The following is a 19,265-nucleotide window of genomic DNA, read 5'->3' as shown; positions in this document are numbered from 1 at the left end:
GCGCCGACTGTTTTGAAGCTGTTGCTAAGCAACAGGGTTTGTTGCTTCAGACGGAGCTCCGAGCTCCGTATGTTTTAACATTAGCGCTGGTTTCTCCGGCAGTGTTGATCGACCGGCACCAGCTCGGTCCCGTCAGTGACGGATACCAGAAAGTTTCCTGTATGTACCTGCACTACTCCAATGTGCATTTGGTCCTGTACGTGTGTCTGCACCGCTCTGGTATACACACCGGTCCTGTATAAAAATCAGTACTGTTCCGTTAGGCTCTGTTTCTGCATGTTGGCCAGCAGAGCTCCAAATGACATTCTGATCCTGTACACACCGCCAGTATAATATCTTTCATAACACTTCCTAAAGGAGAACGGTCCGGTTCCCACAACGAAGCCACGTACCTGTTACTTGCTTTTACAATATGGAGCTCTTTTGAAAGATGCAATCGCTGCTGAAGTTCTGGAAGTAGTGAGGTCAAGCAGAGCTCTTTACCTGATGTATATTGAAAAGAAACACAGGTGCTTTGTCCCTTTTAAGAAACTGTTCTCATTCACAGTCAGCAGTAATTAAGCAACTTTGCAATCTGAGCTGACAAAGTACTAGATTTCATGGCCCATTGCTGGCCCAGTTCTCTTCTTTCTATCCTGTCTATTTATTAATTTAGCAAATGGAAATGGGGGAGCTTACTGAGCTAAAGCCACATGTTTATAACTTCCTGAGAGCCAGGATATACAAAGACTACAAAAACAGTTCAGAAATGACAATTAAACTGAGAGAAACTCAAGAGGTGCCCTCTGAGAGTTCAGTCTGGCCCCAGTTTTTGTGCCGTACCCTGTGTGGGAGAGGAGTGTCTGACACTAGTTTACCTGCAGTGCCCTCTGTGGGAGAGTTCTGGATGTTCCAGTTTCTTTAGAGCACGCTGGGTGCAGGCATTCAATCTGTCCCACTTTCTCCAACAGTAGCTTCAAATAGCAACAGGAGATGCATTTACAAGATGATTCTGCCATTCCCATTAACACCTCCTCTATACTCATCTTTTGTTTCTCAACTTGTCCCATTACCATCTCCTTTTGCCTTGCACCATCATCCCTTTTGTCTTTTAATCTCTCCTGCCCTCCACCCTATCACAGACCTTCCCTTTTGTTCTTTCCTCCCCTCCTCCCTTTCCCTGCATCTGCAATTGCTTAAAATCTGTTACATCTCTAACTTTTTCCAGTTCTGACGAAAGGTCATCGACCTGACACGTTAACTTTGTTTCTCTCTCCACAGATGCTGCCTGACTTGCTGAGTATTTCCAGCATTTTCTGTTTTTATTTACAGGAAACGTCCTCTTTGAATTTTCTTTTACAAGGGTTGACCGAAGAGCTCGTACTAACTCCTTCCCCTCCTTCTCTTTCCCCCAATCCACACAATCTCTATGCAGCTGATAGCAAGCCCCTCCGTACCTGTTTCCAGCACCCTTCCCACGCAAACAAAACAAAACTACATTTCCCTCCCCATAGCAGCCTCTGAATAGGTTACACTATGTCCACACCTGTGTTTTTACAAGACTCCTACCTGTATCCATGCAGGATGGTACCATCAGCCCAGAAAAAAAATCAATATACAAGTTGCCAGCATTCAGAACCTGTCCAATTTCAGCTCCCTGACAAGTTCAGCGTAAAGTAAGTGTGAATGTAAGCAGCTTAAAAACAAACCCCTTAGAATTTAATAAAAAAACAGTTCAATAGTAATGAGCTTTAGAATTGAACCTTCAATAAAATTAGTGATGTTTTGAGCAACTTGAGTAATCCACCACTGAAGTGAATAATCCTATACTAGTAAAACCAATTGAAAGGCACAGAAAAAGGAACATAATCTGGTCATTCTGGCTCAAAATGCTACATTTTATAGCACCACATTGTATCTGAAAAATGTGCCACAACACTGTGCATTGAGTGTATGCTATTGACATTAACAGAATGTTGTGGGTCTGAGGCATTCAAGGGTTGACAACTAGTAATAAGGTGCTGTAAAATAACGTGGCACTTTACCCGTCTTTTCTGCTTGCCAATTTTCTCTCCTTCCTGCCTCTCCTGAAGACATTAACTTATTTCTAGGGTATGGTGCCACAGTCCTGGGTATCCTACTGTACTCCTCTCCTCAAGTATTCATTATTGATGTGTGAGCCTTGACAGCGAGTGTTAAAAGGCAGCATCACTGCAGAGGTTGACCCTCTCCTCACCCAACGAGTAAACACACACACTTCACATGTGCACTCTCTATGCTTCAGTCTATCTGAACTCACACCTCTATCATTGTCCCTTTTGCTTGGCATGAGCTACTGCCTCAGTGGACTATGCGGCTCGATTTTCTTCTTCTCTTTACCAATCAGAACAGGAGCGGAGCAGACCAGGGAGATTCAAACTCGCATCCTCCCACACATTGACAAAGTGTTGGCAGTCTGAACACTAATTATGCTGCCATTTTCTCCCTTGACCATTTTACCACACTATGCCCAACTGAGAGGAAAGCTGGATAGATATTCCCAGCAATCCACCAATGCTGTTCTGTAACCAGCCACTAAGAGGTGCAGAAGAAGCGTTTGGCAGAAGGTAACTCTACATCTAATTCGCCCCTTCTCCGTGGCAAAGCACTGAGCTTCTATTCAGTGCCACTGCATGACAGCAATTTTGAGATCAGAGCCTTACTGTGTGGGTAAGGGCAGACCTGAAGATACATCCTACAACTTTTGGAACCCCAATACATAGTACCACCCATACTGGAGTGTTATTTTCAATTTTCAAGCATGATATTGGAAAGATGACAAGCGCTTCAACTCAAGAATGTGATGATTGTTACCTGTGATGGCGAGCCCTGGAGGTTTATTGATGCCAATCAGAGGATCTGGTAGAGAAGCAAACAGACAGTGAGTTAATAACCAGCTTATTCTGTTACTCGCACATTTGACCATACAGCACTGTCCCATGACCAAGAGAAATGCTACAAGCCATGCCTCTGCACGCACGACACAGAAACTATAGTGAGCACGCCTTCATTGCTTAATAAAACTGTTCACATGGACTTGAAACCTTGATTTTTTAAAAATATTTGTTCCTGGGATGTGGGCATCGCTGGCAAGGCCAGCATTTATTGCCCATCACTAATTGCCCTTGAGAAGGTGGTGGTGAGCCGCCGCCTTGAACTGCTGCCATCCGTGTGGTGAAGTTACTCCCATAGTGCTGTTAGGGAGGGAGTTCCAGGATTTTGACCCAGCAACGATGAAGAAGCGTTGATATACTTCCAAGTCAGGATGGTGTGTGAATTGGAGGGGAACTTGGAGGTGGTGGTGTTCCCATGCGCCTGCTGCCCTTGTTCTCCTAGGTGGTAGAGGACACGGGTTTGGGAGGTGCTGTCGAAGAAGCCTTGGCGAGTTGCTGCAGTGCATCTTGTAGATGGTACACACTGCAGCCACAGCACGCCAGTGGTGGAGGGAGTGAATGTTTAAGGTGGTGGATGGGGTGCCGATCCAGGGGACTGCTTTGTGCTGGATGGTGTCAAGCTTCTTGGGTGTTGTTGGAGCTGCACTCATCCAGGCAAGTGGAGAGTATTCCATAGGCAAGTGGAGAGCAACTCCTAATTTATGCCTTGTAGGTGGTGGAAATGCTTTGGGGAGTCAGGAGATGAGTCATTTGCCACAGAATACCCAGCCTCTGATTTGCTCTTGCAGTCACAGAATTGATGTGGCTGGTCCAGTTAAGTTTCTGGCCAATGGTGACCCCCAGGGTGTTGATGGTGGGGGATTTGACGATGATAGTGCCATTGAATGTGAAGGGGAGGTAGTTAGACTCTCTCTTGTTAGAGATGGTCATTGCCTGGCACTTGTGTGGCGCGAATGTTACTTGTCTCATATCAGCCAAAGCCTGGACGTTGTCCGGGTCTTGCTGCATGCGGACACGGACTGCTTCATTATCTGAAGATTTCTTTTTAACTCTGTGTCTCAGACTAACTTTGTAGGTGAGCCCTACCTCCCTATATCCCAGAGTGTGCTTTCCCTGAACAGAAGCCGAAGTAAATTCTTGTCTGGGGATCAAACAGAGAACCCTCTTCAGTTTAATTCAGTACTGTTTTTATCACGTGATCCTCCTTGCCTTCAGAAGCTGATGAAATATCACTATGCTAGGTTTTGACAGGCTTTAACTGCCAAATAATTGTTATTAAACAGTAATAGAGCAAATGAACAGTAACATAACACAACTTGTATTTCTGCAGTAGTTATTAAGCTTAGCCAGTTCTTCCTGCAGCAGAAACTAAGTTTGCAACTACCGCATTAAACTATGGTGCAAGTGATATTCTTATGGGGCAGTTCCTTTCTTTTTCTCCTCCATGGAAGCTATCAGGCCTTGTCTTTCTTTGAAGACTTTAGACAGATTCTCGGATTTGAACAGGAGAGGTCAGTAAATACCTTAAAGTCACTGGGACTAAGCAGATTGAAATAACTAAAAGCAAAAACTGCCAATCAAACACATATTGAAACAGATCCCACCAGATGTTTCGATTTGAAATTAATAGCATGGTCCCTCCCTTTGACACTAGTCTCAGACAAACAGACTAATTCTGTAAATTGTTTCAAATTAAGCTGGTTTTTAAAACTTTCTGTATTATGGCAAAATTAAAGAACCAAACAATATGCTAAATCTTAAAAGTTTTGTCAGATCCTGTTTGAAAAAAATTGTACTGCTGTAGTAGGGACTATACTTCGGAATCTGTGCTGAAAGGCACATCTATTAGGACTAAGCATTCGAAGCATTACTCTCTATCTAACCTGTACCATACTTGACTGACCTGGCAATGCTGAATATTGACACGACATGCCAAAAATGAGATTCCTCTGCTTTTCCCCTCCCCCAGCTAAGGTACGGACACTTTGCTGGGATAAATTTCCACAGGCACCCTCTGGTATCTGGTCCAAGTACTTACATACGAGTGCAGACAATGATTGACAACATGGCATTTGCCCACAGAGGCATCATAGCTGAGACACATACAAATGATATCTACCTACAGGCACTAGCACAGACCCCAGACCAACACTTTCCCATGGTCAGATACAACACCCATGGGCACAGATCCCATGCCCATGTACACATCCGTGAGTACCTAGATACACACCCACTGGTGTCGACCCTATGCTCTGATTCAAACGCAAGGGCTCACTCCCTGTCCCAAGATACACATCTATGGTTGGTGTCCCCATCTCTCGATACGTGCCCACAGATACACACGTTTGGCTGGCCTTTCCGACCTCAATACACATCTATGGGCACATTATTTGTTTCTAGATACACAGATCCCAACCCAGATACACATTTATGGATGCACTCTCCATCCCCAAATACACACAACTTTTAGTTAACCTCAAAAAGGTGGAGTTGATTTTACTGAAATGGACACTCACTCTCCTGGTATACCACACTGGTTGCCATCAGTTCCAGGAGCTCTTGTCTGCTCAGATTTCTGAGCACCGGGATGCCTGGATCCCGGAGGATACTAACAGCTTTGCCTTTTTTCAAATGCTGTCTATGTTCGTGTATCTGCTCCTTCAGCTGTACATCGTACCTGAAAGAGAGACGGAGGACACAGAATGAAGGCGAAAACAACGGTAGTCTCAATATCACTTCTCTCTCCGAACTTCCAGCTCCAGCATCATCTGTCCATCTGGAACTCCCAGCCACACTGCTTTCCCAATCCCAATCCCGCCCGTCACTCCACTGTCTGCATTTCCCCCCCTTATCAGCTCCTATTTACATTATCCTCATCAGAAGAATGGCGTGATCGAGCACTCTGACAGGGTTAACGGCACTCAAGTGGCAAGTAACATTCGCACCATACAAGTGCCAGGCAATGACCATCTCCAACAAGTGAGACTCTAACCATCTCCCCTTGACATTCAATGGCATTACCATCGCTGAATCCCCCACTATCAACATCCTGGGGGTTACCATTGATCAGAAACTGAACTGGACCAGCCATATAAATACTGTGGCTACAAGAGCAGGTCAGAGGCTGGGAATTCTGCGGCAAGTGTCTCACCTCCTGACTCCCCAAAGCCTTTCCACCATCTACAAGGCACAAGTCAGGAGTGTGATGGATTACACTCCACTTGCCTGGATGAGTGCAGCTCCAACAACACTCAAGAAGCTCGACACCATTCAGGATAAAGCAGCCCGCTTGATTGGCACCCCATCCACCTTCAACATTCACTCCCTCCACCACCGGCGCACTGTGGCTGCAGTGTGTACCATCTACAAGATGCACTGCAGCAACTCGCCAAAGCTCCTTCAACAGCACCTTCCAAACCCGCGACCTCTACCACTTAGAAGGACAAGGGCAGCAGATGCATGGGAACATCACCACCTACAAGTTCCCCTCCAAGCCACACACCATCCTGACTTGGACCTGTATCGCCGTTCCTTCAGTCGCTGGGCCAAAATCCTGGAACTCCCTTCCTAACAGCATTGTGGGTGTACCTACACCATATGGACTGCAGTGGTTCAAGAAGGCGGTTCACCACCATCTTCTCAAGGGCAATTAGGGATGGGCACTAAATGCAGGCCTAGCCAGCGACGCCCACATCCCATCAATGAATAAATTAATTTTTTTTAAAAACCTGCCGAGAGACCCGCTGTGCGGTTTTCATCCTTCCCCATCCGCTCCTGACAACCCACCTTACAGTGGCCAACCTCCCATGGGGAGGCCCCACTGTCAATGTCATTTGAGACAGAGATTCAAACTCGGGTCTTCTCATAGTGAGACTAGTACTAGACCAGCGTACATCCCTACCTTGCTGCTGTTTCCCATTTCCACTGTTTAAAATGCCCTTCTGTGTTCATGCGCTCAGCTTTGTACCTACATGCTTGTGATTCTCTGAATGTGAACATTCGCAAAGTTTTTAAACAAACTACTGAAGCTTTGACACCATGGTAGAAGTTTTGCACTGACATTACACTAAACTCAGTTTGCATGCCCTTATCTAATAATAATACAGATGGAACTGTGTCCATTCTGTGATAAATATTGAACTGTGCCTGGATATACAAAAATACTTCAGTTTGGGAAATAAAACAATTTACCCACTCACCAGGACACTGTACTAGAGAGACGCAATGCTGAGTTAGTCACAAGTCTTTGTATGAAAAAACAGGAACGTCCCTGCATGACTGCTATCCGAGTCACACTTCCTGTCTGAATTTGCTTCCATATGCAGTTCATCCTAAAATAAAACCACATCTACATCAACATCTCAGTCACAGCTGAAGAAGCTCACAGGATGACAGGATATTCTCAGAACCATTCTGTTGGATCCCACACAAAGCTCAAATCACCCAAAGTTATGCCTTCTACCTCAAATAGGGGAGTAGGACTGATTGGATAGTTCTACCAAAGAGCCAGCACAGGGACGATGGGCCGAATGGCCTCCTTCTGTGCTGTATCATTCTTTTATTCTAAAATAATAGAATGATACGGCATTTATAGCAGCAAAATTAAGTGGGCTTCCTGTTCCTTCATTTGCCAATGTAGATCACTACTACCAAATCTGTACTGACAGAAACCAGATTAATCTCATTGGTCGGTTTCATGCCAGAGGCTTGGATGCAATCCAACTCTCTATCCTATACACTTTATCTTCGTAACACTCTTGCTTGTATACATATTAACCCCATAATGCACCCAATGCTACAAACAGAACAACTATAGAAAATAAATTTGTTCTGAAAAAGCTAGCAGAAACCAAGGCGGATATGTCACCAGACACTGATAGCATGCACCACTGGCTGTTGCTGGAAGTCAGAGAGCAAACAGCAGAGGCTTCAACCAATTTTTCAGTCCTCCTTAGATGTGCAAATTTTGTCAGGGTCTGGAGGGGAGCCAATTTAATACCTCTGTTCAAAGGAACAGAAGGATAAACTGAGACGAGTGTTCAGTTGTGGGCAAACTTAAAATACATAATTCAAGATAGAATTAGTACGCATTTAGAAACAGCAGCCAATTGATTAAGTAAAGGTTTTGACAAATTTGACGAATCTAATAAGAGTTGATTGATTGGATAGATAAAGGGTACACAGTATACACATATGGATTTTCAGAATGTATCTGATAACAAGGTTTGTTACAAAAATGCAGACATACGGTATAACGGTGAATATATCAGCACAGATGCTTGATGGATAGGAAACAAAGTGTTATGGTTAATAGGTATTGCTCAGATTGGAGAAGGGTTGGAAGTGCTGTACCACAGAAGTTAGTGCTGGGTCCATTTTTATCCCTCAACCAACATCACTGAAGCAGATTATCTGGTCATTATCACACTGTGGGGCCTTGCTGCGAGTAAATTGGTTACCACCTTTCCTACATCTCAAGATTGACTACACTTCAAAAAGTGTAGTCAGCGCTTCGGGACCCAAGGTTGTGAAAGACGCTATAAAAATACAAGTCTTATAGATGATTTGGTGTATGCAACATATCCAAATGTGTTAATGTAAAGGGGTTGGCAAACAGTGGGGGCTGTCAAAGACTTCAGGAGGACGCAGATGCAATTTAATGTGAGGCAAACATTTTCCAAATAAAAAAAAAGGAATGGAAGTATACACACAATGGAAAGATGCTGACCTTAAAGTGTGCGTACAGATAAAGTCATAAAATCATAGGATACAGGGAGAATTGGATAAATCTTTGAAGCAAAGACCCAGTGCCATGGAGAGCAGGGCAGGGGGGTTGGTTTTTGAGTTGCTCCAGGGATGGGCCCAATGGCCTCCTCCTGCGCTGACAACGTGTGTGGTTCTCACGCTGCAGCTCTCCTGGTTTCCCCGGGACTCGCTGCAATCAACTGCCGTCTCTCTGGCCTCCGGGCTCCGATTCTACCGGCGCCGCCTCCCCGATCCCCTTAATTCCGCCAGTTATTCCCTCCGGCCTCACTGGGCTCCACTTCTTCATCTCCGGTCGGAAACCCTAAGCTCCGAAGATTGGTTCCACCCCACCTTCCGCTGCAAAGTCCAGACAGTTGCTGCAGCTTTTTGTCCTTGTGTACCATTTGGCGCTGTTGTTACCTTGCAGTTCGTTTTGCTCCTGTTTCGGTTTATTGCAGTATTGCCAACGTTATTGCAGTGCATTTCTTTGACAGCACCTCCCAAACCCGCAACCTCTACCACCTAGAAGGACAAGGGCAGCAGACTCATGTGAACACCACCACCTGCAAGTTCCCCTCCAAGTCACACACCATCCTGACTTGGAAATATATCGCCGTTCCTTAGCGGTTCCAGAAGGCGGCTCACCGCCACCTTCTCAAGGGCAATTAGGGATGGACAATAATTTTTTTCTTTATTTGTTCCTGGGATGTTGGCATCGCTGGCAAGGCCAGCATTTATTGCCCATCCATAATTGCCCTCGAGAAGGTGGTGGTGAGCCGCCTTCTTGAACCGCTGCGGTCCGTGTGGTGAAGGTACCCCCACAGTGCTGTTTGGGAGGGAGTTCCAGGATTGTGACCCAGCAACGATGAAGGAACGGTGATATATTTCCAAGTCAGGATGGTGTGTCGTGTCCAAAGCCGGTGCCGAGGGCCATGCCGGGTGGTCTGTCTGGTTTTGTTCTTATTATTGTTTCTTGTACCGGTTTGTTACAACTGAGTGGCTTGCTAGGCCATTTCAGAGGGCCGTTAAGAGTCAACCACATTGCTGTGGGTCTGGAGTCACATATAGGCCAGACCAGGTAAGGACAGCAGATTTCCTTCCCTAAAGGACATTAGTGAACCAGATGGGTTTTTATGACAATCTGATAGTTTCGTGGTCACCATTACTGATGCCAGCTTTTTATTCCAGATTTATTTAATTAACTGAATTTAAATTCCCCAGCTGCCGTAGTGGGATTTGAACTCGCGCCTCTGGATCATTAGTCCAGTCCACTGGATTACTAGTCCAGTAACATAACCACTATGCTACCATTGCCAGCGACGCCCATATCCCAGGAACGAATAAAAAAGAATGTTTTACGAAAATCATTGACACAGATTGTAAACCCAAGTAACCTAGAATTGAGCGTATTTTTAAAAAGAAAAAAACACACCCACACACAAGGTAGTTCAAAAGTAAAATACTGCGGATGCTGGAAATCTGAAATGAAAACAGGAAATGCTGGAAAGACTCAGCAGGTCAGGCAGCATCTGTGGAGAGAGAAACAGAGTTAATGTTTCAGGTCCATGACCTTTCGTCAGAACTGGAAAAAGTTATAGATGTAACAGGTTTTAAGCAACTGCAGAGGCAGAGAAGGGGGGGAGGGGAGGAAAGAACAAAGAGGAAGGCCTGTAATGGGGTGCAGGGCAAGAGTGAATAAAGAGAATGTGAGCCTGATTACTGACAGAGATGGAGTTAATAGGAAAGACGGAAGCAACTTTTTTTTAACAGCAGCATCAAAAGCCACTCAATGTCAGCAGCGCTATCTCAGGCATGCCACTTCAAGAGGTGAATGCAGGACTCCCTTCATAGACCCTAATTGCAAGAGAGGGGAACTGAGCTAAAAATAGCCCACCTCAATGCTACCCCAAATAAACATTTGGACCTAAGTGGTACAGCACACACATTCCCAGACACAGCTGTGTTCATGGGATGAAGGATATGCTTTTACAGTTGTTGCCAAGGTACCATTACATGTTTCCCTTCTGGAAAAAGGTGGTGGAAATGGTAGAGACAGTTCCAAAGATACAGATCTCAAGAGCTCTCACAACCTGTGTTCCAAGTGAACAGACAGAATCACACAGGATGGGCTCTGTTGTTGTTGAGGAGTCATAACGGCGCAGAAGGAGGCCATTCAGCCCATTGAGTCCATGCCGGCTCACTGCAGAGCAATCCAGTCAGTCCCACTGCCCTGCTCTATCCCCATAGCCCTGCAAGTTTATTTCCCTCAAGTGCCTATCCAGTCTCCCCTTGAAAACATTGAGTGTCTCCGCTTCCGTCGAGTTCCAGGTCCTCACCACTCGCTGTGTAAAAAAGTTTTCCCTCACATCCCCCCTGTATCTCTTGCCCAAAACCTTAAATCTGTGTCCCCCAATCCTTGTACCATCAACTAGTGGGAACAGCCTTTCCCCGTCTAGCCTATCCAAACCCGTCATAATCTTGTACACCTCTATCAAATCACCCCTCAACCTCCTTTGCTGTAATGAAAACAAATCCAGCTTTTCAAACCTGTCCTTGTAGCTAAGATCTTGCATCCCCAGAACCATTCTGGTAAATCTCCTCTGCACCCTTTCAAGGGCCTTCACATCTTCCTAAAGTGCGGTGACCAGAACTGGACGCAATACTCCAGTTGTGGCCTAACCAGCGCTTTATAAAGGTTCAGCATAACTTCTCTACTTTTGTACTCGATACCTCTATTTATGAAGCCCAAGATCCCATATGCTTTCCAACCACTCTCTCAATATGTCCTGCCACCTTCAGGGACCCATGCACATTAACTCCCAGGTTCCTCTGTCCCTGCACACACTTTAAAACTGTGTCTCTCTCTGTTCCTTCTGCCAAAATGCATCACCTCACACTTCTCTGTATTAAATTCCATCTGTCACTTGTCTGCCCATTCTGCTAGCCTTTCTATGTCCTATTGCAGTCAATTGGTATCATACTCACAGTTTGCCACACACCCAAGTTTGGTGTCATCAGCAAACTTAGAAATTCTACTCTGTATTCCAATATCCAGGTCATTTATATATATCAAAAAAAGCAGTGGCCCCAGCACTGACCTTGTGGAACACCACTGTCTACCATCCTCCAGTTTGAAAAACAGCCATTTACCACAACTCGCTGTTTTCTGTCCTTAAGCCAATTCCTTATCCAAGCTGCCACTGACCCACCTATTCCATGAGCCTCAATTTTGTTAACCAGCCTTCTATGTGGTACTTTGTCAAACGCCTTCCGAAAATCCATGTAGACAACATCCATTGCATTCCCTTCAACAATCCTGTTACTTCATCAAAAAATTGTCAAACACGATCTGCCTTTTACAAATCCGTGTTGGCTCTGCTTAATTACCTTAAACCTCTCCAAGTGCCCGTTCATTTTTTCCTTGATTATTGTTTCTAAAACTTTATCCACCACTGATGTTAAACTGACCGGCCTGTAGTTATTAGGATTGTCCTTACACCCTTTCTTGAACAACGGTGTCACATTTGCCACTTTCCAAATCTGCTTCATAGTTGGAATGGTTGACTTCCCAGTCAAACTGAGAGTTAGCTAAATAAGGTGTCGACAATTAGAAGCATTTGCCCACAATTTGAATGTCTTATTTGTAGGTCAAAGTAATCTCTAATAAAATAATGAAATACCTAAAGCAACTCAAATAATTTGTGTGATATCTAAACTTTTGTCATCCAAAAGCTTGCCCTTTATTCTGAGATAGACGGCATGAGATCTTGTATCTTTAAAGATTCTGGGAATGCACCTTTTCTATGCTCTAATTTCTGTACATGTCCCATTTCTGCTCCGCTGTGCAGCATGTGGGGCTGCAATGCCTCTAGTGTTATTGAATCTACATAAGCATTCTCCCCAGTGGGTTAATTTTATCTTAGTGCACTTAGATTACATTAAATGACAGATTATTTTTACTGTTCTTTTTAAGCACTGCATTTTCTGAGAGGTTGAATGTGTTGCAACCAATGAACAACAAGGTGCCAATCAGAATGTACATGCAGTGATATTACTGTGTCACTTGTTTTTGGTTGTTTCACATCTTATGGTTGTTTATGGGATACCTTTTCTTAATGAAACTATAAGGAGACACTGGACTGCCCCAGTATCATCAAACAAAAAAATCTAACAAAAGTGCCACCTTTTTAAAGGGGCACAACTAATAAAGAAACTAAACTGTATAACAAAGGAAACTTATAAAATTCAATAATATTGTCACCCATGTTGACTATGTACTCCAGTCCCTCTGGTGCCTACGGAAGGCCTCAAGTATACCGGTGGACACCACATGTTCCCTCTCCAGGGCCACTTGTTTATGGGATGTAGTTGGAGCAGAAGCTGACACTCTGCCAATGTAACAACAAGCACGGCACTTGGAAAAAAAGTAATTGGTTGTGTAAAAGTGTTTTGAAACATTATGATGTAAAAGGCAGTAGATAAATGTAAGTGATACTGTATTATTTTTACTTGTTAAGCTGCTAACTTTGAACTTACTGAGATCAACCCTGCAAAAAACAACTTTGTCCTGTGCAGTAAGCATTTGTCTAGTGCTTTTGTTTTGATTGGTTTAGGTAGAGTGTGCAAATCCTGATGTTTCCAAAATTAGCTAATGCATATAAGGAGAATTATTTTTTTATTTATAAAAAATACAGAAACCTGTGCCAAAATCATAATTTTTTATTTGTTCATGGGATGTGGGCGTCGCTGGCAAGACCAGAATTTTTATTGCCCATCCCTAATTGCCCTTGAGAAGGTGGCGGTGAGCCGCCTTCTTGAACCTCGGTTGTCCGTGTGGTGAAGGTGCTCCCACAGTGCTGTTAGGGAGGGAGTTCCAGGATTTTGACCCAGCGAAGATGAAGGATCAGCGATATATTTCTAAGTCAGGATGGTGTGTGACTTGGAGGGGAACTTGGAGGTGGTGGTGTTCCCATGCGCCTGCTGCCCTTGTCCTTCTAGGTGGAAGAGGTCGTGGGTTTGGGAGGTGCTGTCAAAGAAACCTTGGCGAGTTGCTGCAGTGCATCTTGTAGATGGTACACACTGCAGCCACGGTACGCCGGTGGTGGAGGGAGTGAATGTTAAAGTGGTGGATGGGGTGCCAATCAAGCAGGCTGCTTTGTCCTGGATGGTGTCGAGCTTTGTGTCAGTGAATACAGAAATCTGTGCCAAAATCATAATTTGTGTCAGTGCTCCTTGCTGTCTTGTCTTACCTCCCCTCCCTACCCCATGGGGAAAGAAAATATTGGAAGAGTCATCTTCGGTCTACACTCACACATCTCTTAGCAGCATGTTCAGTGATAGTGGCAGAGGCCTTGGAACAGGTAGCTTCCTAACTCCTCGCTCAGATGTGGTTGATATGGGGAGACAAAGCAAGAGAGACTAGCGACTGAACATTTGGAGAATCATGGACATACCAGCTCTATACTGAGGAATGTTGGAATTCAAGTGAGCAGCACCACTCACATAATATTCAGTATTTGTGATCACTGATCCCTAATAGTCTGAGGTAGTCAGTATATTCTATTGATCGCTCATAACTTTGTACACAGGGAGTCAAGACCAAGTATAGTGTTCACGCGAAATGGGGTAAGGAAGAAGGGGATAATTTGACCAGGACATGCAAATATAATTCAGTCCTCCGTTTAAAATCATACATTCTGTCCTTATTTTTATATAATACCTCGATTCGATATTATTAATAGTTAAATAGCAAAACTTATGGCAGTTTGGGAAGCAAAGAAGTAGAGTTGTTTGGAGCATAGCAGTTTCTCAGCAGTACCAACTGAAGAGCTGAAAGGTGCAAAACTGAGGTGTTACAGCATCACCACTGGTGGGAAATGCAATTACACAGTGATAAGTTTACATAGGCAGTTTTCATTATAAATGTGGTCACAGTAACTTATAGTGGAAAAGTTGAGGCAAAACATTGACAATAACACATCAACAGAAAGTAAGGTTTTGCATACAGGAAATGCACACAGATAAGATTAATGTATTATCGATGGTGTCAAATCTGCACATATTTTGTTACATTCAGTATTTGTATTTTATTGTATCTTATTTGTTACGTTCCGTATCTATCGTGTCTGATCCATTACATACATTCTGTTGCTTTAGTATTTATTGTGTATTTCAGTTTGCCCCTGATGTTTTCAGTTTAGCTGGTAGATTGACAAAAGCAGAGGTAGGCTTGTTTTTTTTCTATAAGGAGTCAGAAACAACAGTTCATAATATCAATGATACGAACAATGTCCGATTCATTATTAATATCACCTTAATTTTCCCAGTTACAATTATATCACCTGATGTGTGCACAGTTGCCCTTTAAACTATTACAAAACATTATCTTTCAAAAGAAACTCTCGCTTTTCAAAACACAATTGCTGTCTAATAGTGTCAATTTTCTATGGGGTAAAAGCTACTTTTTACATAAAGCTAATTTTTGAGGGCACAAACACCCTAAGAGAAAGTGCAGAAAGCTTGCCTTTGTGTTAGTGAAAGACCTGGAAAGGACCTATCAGCAAAGCCCTTCTTTTACTGAGCAGAAAGGCTCTACCAGAAAAGCCCTCGCGTTATTGAAGGAGCTGGAAGGGACCTGCCAGTAAAGCACTCATATCACCGAAGGAGGTAGAAAGGATCTACCAGCTCAGGCCTCGACTTATTGAAGGAACTGGAAAGGACCTACCAGCACAGCAATTGTGTTACTGAAAGAGCGAGAAAGAGCTAGTCAGCAGATGCTTCTTGACGTTGAACAGGCTGGTAGTTGCATTCTGTTGGGTTTCTATGTAGTTGTTGCTGATATCACTTGAAGCTTTAAATTGAGGCTGCAAGCCAGTAATGTGAAGCTGTGGAATATTAGGATCCTTTAATTGCAGCCGTGGTGAATTGTATGAGTAACGCAATGGAACAGACTTCTCGGGGACAGCTCTAACTCTGTTTGCATCTGTGCTAGTTGAGGATCTTGAGTCTTTAAAGTTCAACATGTCAAGACTCAAACATTTCAACTTTACGCGGAGAGGGTCTCTGAGCATCTGTCGATTGGGCAAGATCAGGTGCTTCACAGACGTGCTCATCTGTGAGATTTTGGATTTAGGCTGCTTGCCAGTCTTTCTATTCCCTTCAGTCTTGCTAAGCCTTGGCACTTCATAATGCTGTTCCACACTGTCATCGGAGCCAAGCTTGGTAATGTTTCCAGACACAGCAGCTTGATCTGTTGCGGCAATGTTATTTTTTATTTTCTCCATCTCATCCCATGCCTTTACAACATTTGTGCCTAGAATTCTGGGACTGCTTAAATTCCTTGCCTTTTTACAGTTGTAAGTACTGTGATTCCTTATCCTGTGCAAATGTTTGGAACCACTGGGAATTTTTATCTTGCTGGAGTTGTTGGTAATGTCAAAAGTTTTCTCTTTGCTACAACTGTTGGAACTGCCGTGAAGTTGGAAAATATTGTTGGAATCTTGGAAAATATTATGATTCTTTGCAATGCCGGGATTGGGAGCTATGGAATTATTTACATCACCAGAATTATTGGAAATGAGAGGATTTCTTGTACTGTTGGACTTGTTGGGAATTAAAGAACTGTTTGTAATGCTGGAGTTATTGGGATTTAACAGTTTGTTTAAAGTGCTGGAATTAGTCAAATGTAATATAACCTTTGTATTTCTGGGATTAGTCAAACTTAATGTATCCTTTGCAGAGCTGGAATTATTGGGAATTAAAGTACTGTTTGCAATGCTGGGATTAGTGGGATTTAACATATCCTTTGCAGAGCTGGAATTATTGGGATTTAAAGGATGCTTTGCAATGTCGTCATTATTTGGACTTAAAGGATGCTTTACAATACTGAAATTATTGGAAGTTAGCAACATCTTTGCAACGCAGGAATTATTGGGATTTAATGGAATCTTTGCAGTGCTGTAATATTTGGGAATTAAAGGATTCTTTTCATTACCAGAATTGATGAGCATGAAAGGATTCTTTACATTGCTAGTATTGGAATTCTTTGCATCAGTGGAATTGTTGGGAAAGAGAGGACGCTTTGGAAATTCAGGATTGCTGTCAATTAAGGAATATTTTGATTTGCTTGGATTGCTGAATATTTTTGAAGAGTCTCTATTCTTGGCATTTTCAGCATTGGCTGGTCTGTTTACATTATCATTCAGGATGATTTGGCAGTTTTGTGATGCGATACCACAGATTTTTTGCACAGTTTCAGAGATCTGGGAGATGCTGCGCAGGCCAGAGCTGTGGTTCCTCTGAATGAATGCAGGTGGCTTCTTGATGCTTGATCCTTCAACCAGCAGATTTATTCCTAAGTACAGAGGAGCATTCATAGTACACTGTAAAAGAAAGTAAATCAAATTGACTGATCCTTTGTAATGGACAAAATAAAGCAAGGTTCCATAATCAACCACATGGTTATTGTAAATTATTTGAACGCACGTGTTATTGGGACAAGGTGTTGGATCTTTTCATCAGAAAAATGCTGGAATTATTGGATCTGTAGGATAGAGAGTACCTGTAGGATTTAGTAAATGTTAAAATTTGTAACCATTATTAAATAATTGTAATATGTAAAATTGTATGTTAAAAACCTAAAAAGCCTGTATAAAATGGTGAATGGCACGATGGGAAATTATGACAACTTGATGTAATTCTGTAAAATGGTCTGTTAAGTAAACAAGGAGATAGTGGGGAACAAGAAATTCAGCAACATTGCAAAAGAAGGTAGGGGGCAGGGGACAGTCATCACCCCCTGTCTTCTCAAAAATGCAGAAACCGGCTAAACAATGAGCCGATTAAAAAGCAAAACGACATCTGTGAGAACTTAGTGTGAAGGTCGTTCTCAGAGAAGGATAGCTTGCTTACTAACTGCCATGTAGGCAAAAGGGAGAAAAAGGGTATAAAAACACGATATTGAACACCGAAAGTAACGCGAAGCCACAGGAAGAAGAAACTTCAGTCAACAGAACACAGCAAGAGAATTAAAGAGACTGCGCCACAGTCACTTGGAAGGAACGCCGGGGTTCGATGAACAGACTGCGACTATCTTCTTGTTAAGTATTACTTCTTTGTACAGGGTGTTTAATGCTTAGTAAACCTGTTTTACTGATACACAATATAGCTGTACCCAGAGTGGTTGGTGTAGTCACGGACAAATTATTCTAAAGAGCTTTTAAGAGCTACAGATCGCTGCATACCTTCAAAAGAGAGCTGGACCAGTTCCTGGCTGGGGCAGAGATCATGGCATACAAAAGGTAGGTGGAATACTGTGGTAAACCACTGTCATACCTGTCTGTGTCTGTATGTGTATTCCACTAGGTACAGGTCTGGACATGCCTCGGCTGACTCCTCCCACTATTCCAGGTATATAAGTGACTACCTCCCAGTCCCTTAGTATTCTGGACGGGTCGACCACTCGAGACAAGACCTTCGTTCTTTAGTTAATAAAAGCCTGATTGTTACTCGCTCAACCTCAGTCTTTTGAGTAACTGATGGCGCATCAAATACAAAGTAATATAAATCATGGTTAATGTGGTCATCTGGACAGGTTTTTGATCGCCTAAGGGGGGGGGGCGGTCAGAGACGAATTTTCCAAATTTGTTTATCTTTAAATTGGTCTTGGATTTATTTATTTGTTTTGCTTCTGCCAGGAGATGGCATGGGCTGGTGGGACGGAGGGAGAGGGAGGGGGGAGGTGGCAGGTTATGATGCTTTAGGCACTACGACTGTGGGGTAGGCTCAGTGGACCAGCTGGCCTTTTCTTGTCTGGCATTTTCGTATATCTCGTAAGTTTCGTGTGCACCACAACCACACAAGTGGCACAGATTTCATCCCTCCCGGTCAGGTGAATGCTGCAGTGAATGCAGCCAATCTGGCACAGTTTTTTCAAATTCGCATGTCCTGCTCCCAGGTCCAACCATTCTGAACCACGATCAGAGACACCACTAAGGTCATGATCAGCACTGAGGTTTTTTTTTTAACATCCACCTCCCTGTCAGCTTGGTCAATCCTGTGTCAGGAGCACCTGAAATACTCCGATTACTGCACTGTCAGCAGCAAGGAGATGCATTCCCTCCCCTCAGTATCTGTACCCGTACTCTTCCCACCATAAATAGGTTAAGTATCTGTGGAGTATATGCCAGTTGGAATGCATAGGCAGACTGGTGAAATGGGCAGACACATGGCAGATGAAATTTAACACAGGGAAGTATGAAGTGATACATTTTGGTAGGAAGAAATGAGGAGAGGCAATATGAACTCAATGGCACAATTTTAAAGGGGGTGCAGGACAATGTTCCCTTTAAGCTGCGCAGCGCTCAGCAAGTCCCCCGCAGCCGATGAGCGGCTTTTAAATAGAAAAAACGCCCATATGCGGAATTTTGAATGGCCGGCGCCGCCTGTTAAAGGGGCCGCACGAGCCAAAACAAAATTAGAGAGAACACTGGTGCAGGAGCAGAGACGACCTGTGGGTTTATGTCTGCAAATCTTTGAAGGTGGCAGGACAAGTTGAGAAGGCTGTTAAAAAAGCACATGGGATCCTTGGCTTTATTCATAGAGGAATAG

The 19,265-nt window shown here is 43.6% G+C and overlaps 1 protein-coding gene and 1 pseudogene across 4 annotated transcripts in view; both read right to left on the bottom strand.

The window, feature by feature from the left end:
- Positions 1–19,265, bottom strand: part of LOC147111215 (mitochondrial mRNA pseudouridine synthase RPUSD3-like) — a 32,160-nt pseudogene that overhangs the window by 12,026 nt on the left and 869 nt on the right. The window contains exons 2-5 of the transcript XR_015080063.1: positions 7,112–7,243; positions 5,429–5,589; positions 2,833–2,877; positions 393–483 (exon numbers count right to left, since the gene is read on the bottom strand). The product of XR_015080063.1 is annotated as a mitochondrial mRNA pseudouridine synthase RPUSD3-like (transcript). The remainder of the gene's footprint in view (positions 1–392; positions 484–2,832; positions 2,878–5,428; positions 5,590–7,111; positions 7,244–19,265) is intronic.
- Positions 13,362–19,265, bottom strand: part of LOC147111214 (tubulin tyrosine ligase 3-like) — a 74,720-nt gene continuing 68,816 nt past the window's right edge. For all 3 annotated transcript variants that reach the window (XM_086001873.1, XM_086001874.1, XM_086001875.1), the window contains one exon: positions 13,362–17,038. In XM_086001873.1, coding sequence (XP_085857999.1) covers positions 15,398–17,038 — 1,641 coding nt within the window. In that variant the 3' untranslated portion in view covers positions 13,362–15,397. The remainder of the gene's footprint in view (positions 17,039–19,265) is intronic.

The sequence above is a fragment of the Somniosus microcephalus genome, chromosome 11, assembly GCF_052327205.1.
Source record: "Somniosus microcephalus isolate GS21.2 chromosome 11, FLI_Smic_1.0, whole genome shotgun sequence".
In the NCBI taxonomy this organism is placed as follows: Eukaryota; Metazoa; Chordata; class Chondrichthyes; order Squaliformes; family Somniosidae; genus Somniosus; species Somniosus microcephalus.
This window is presented reverse-complemented; position numbering and strand designations above follow the sequence as displayed.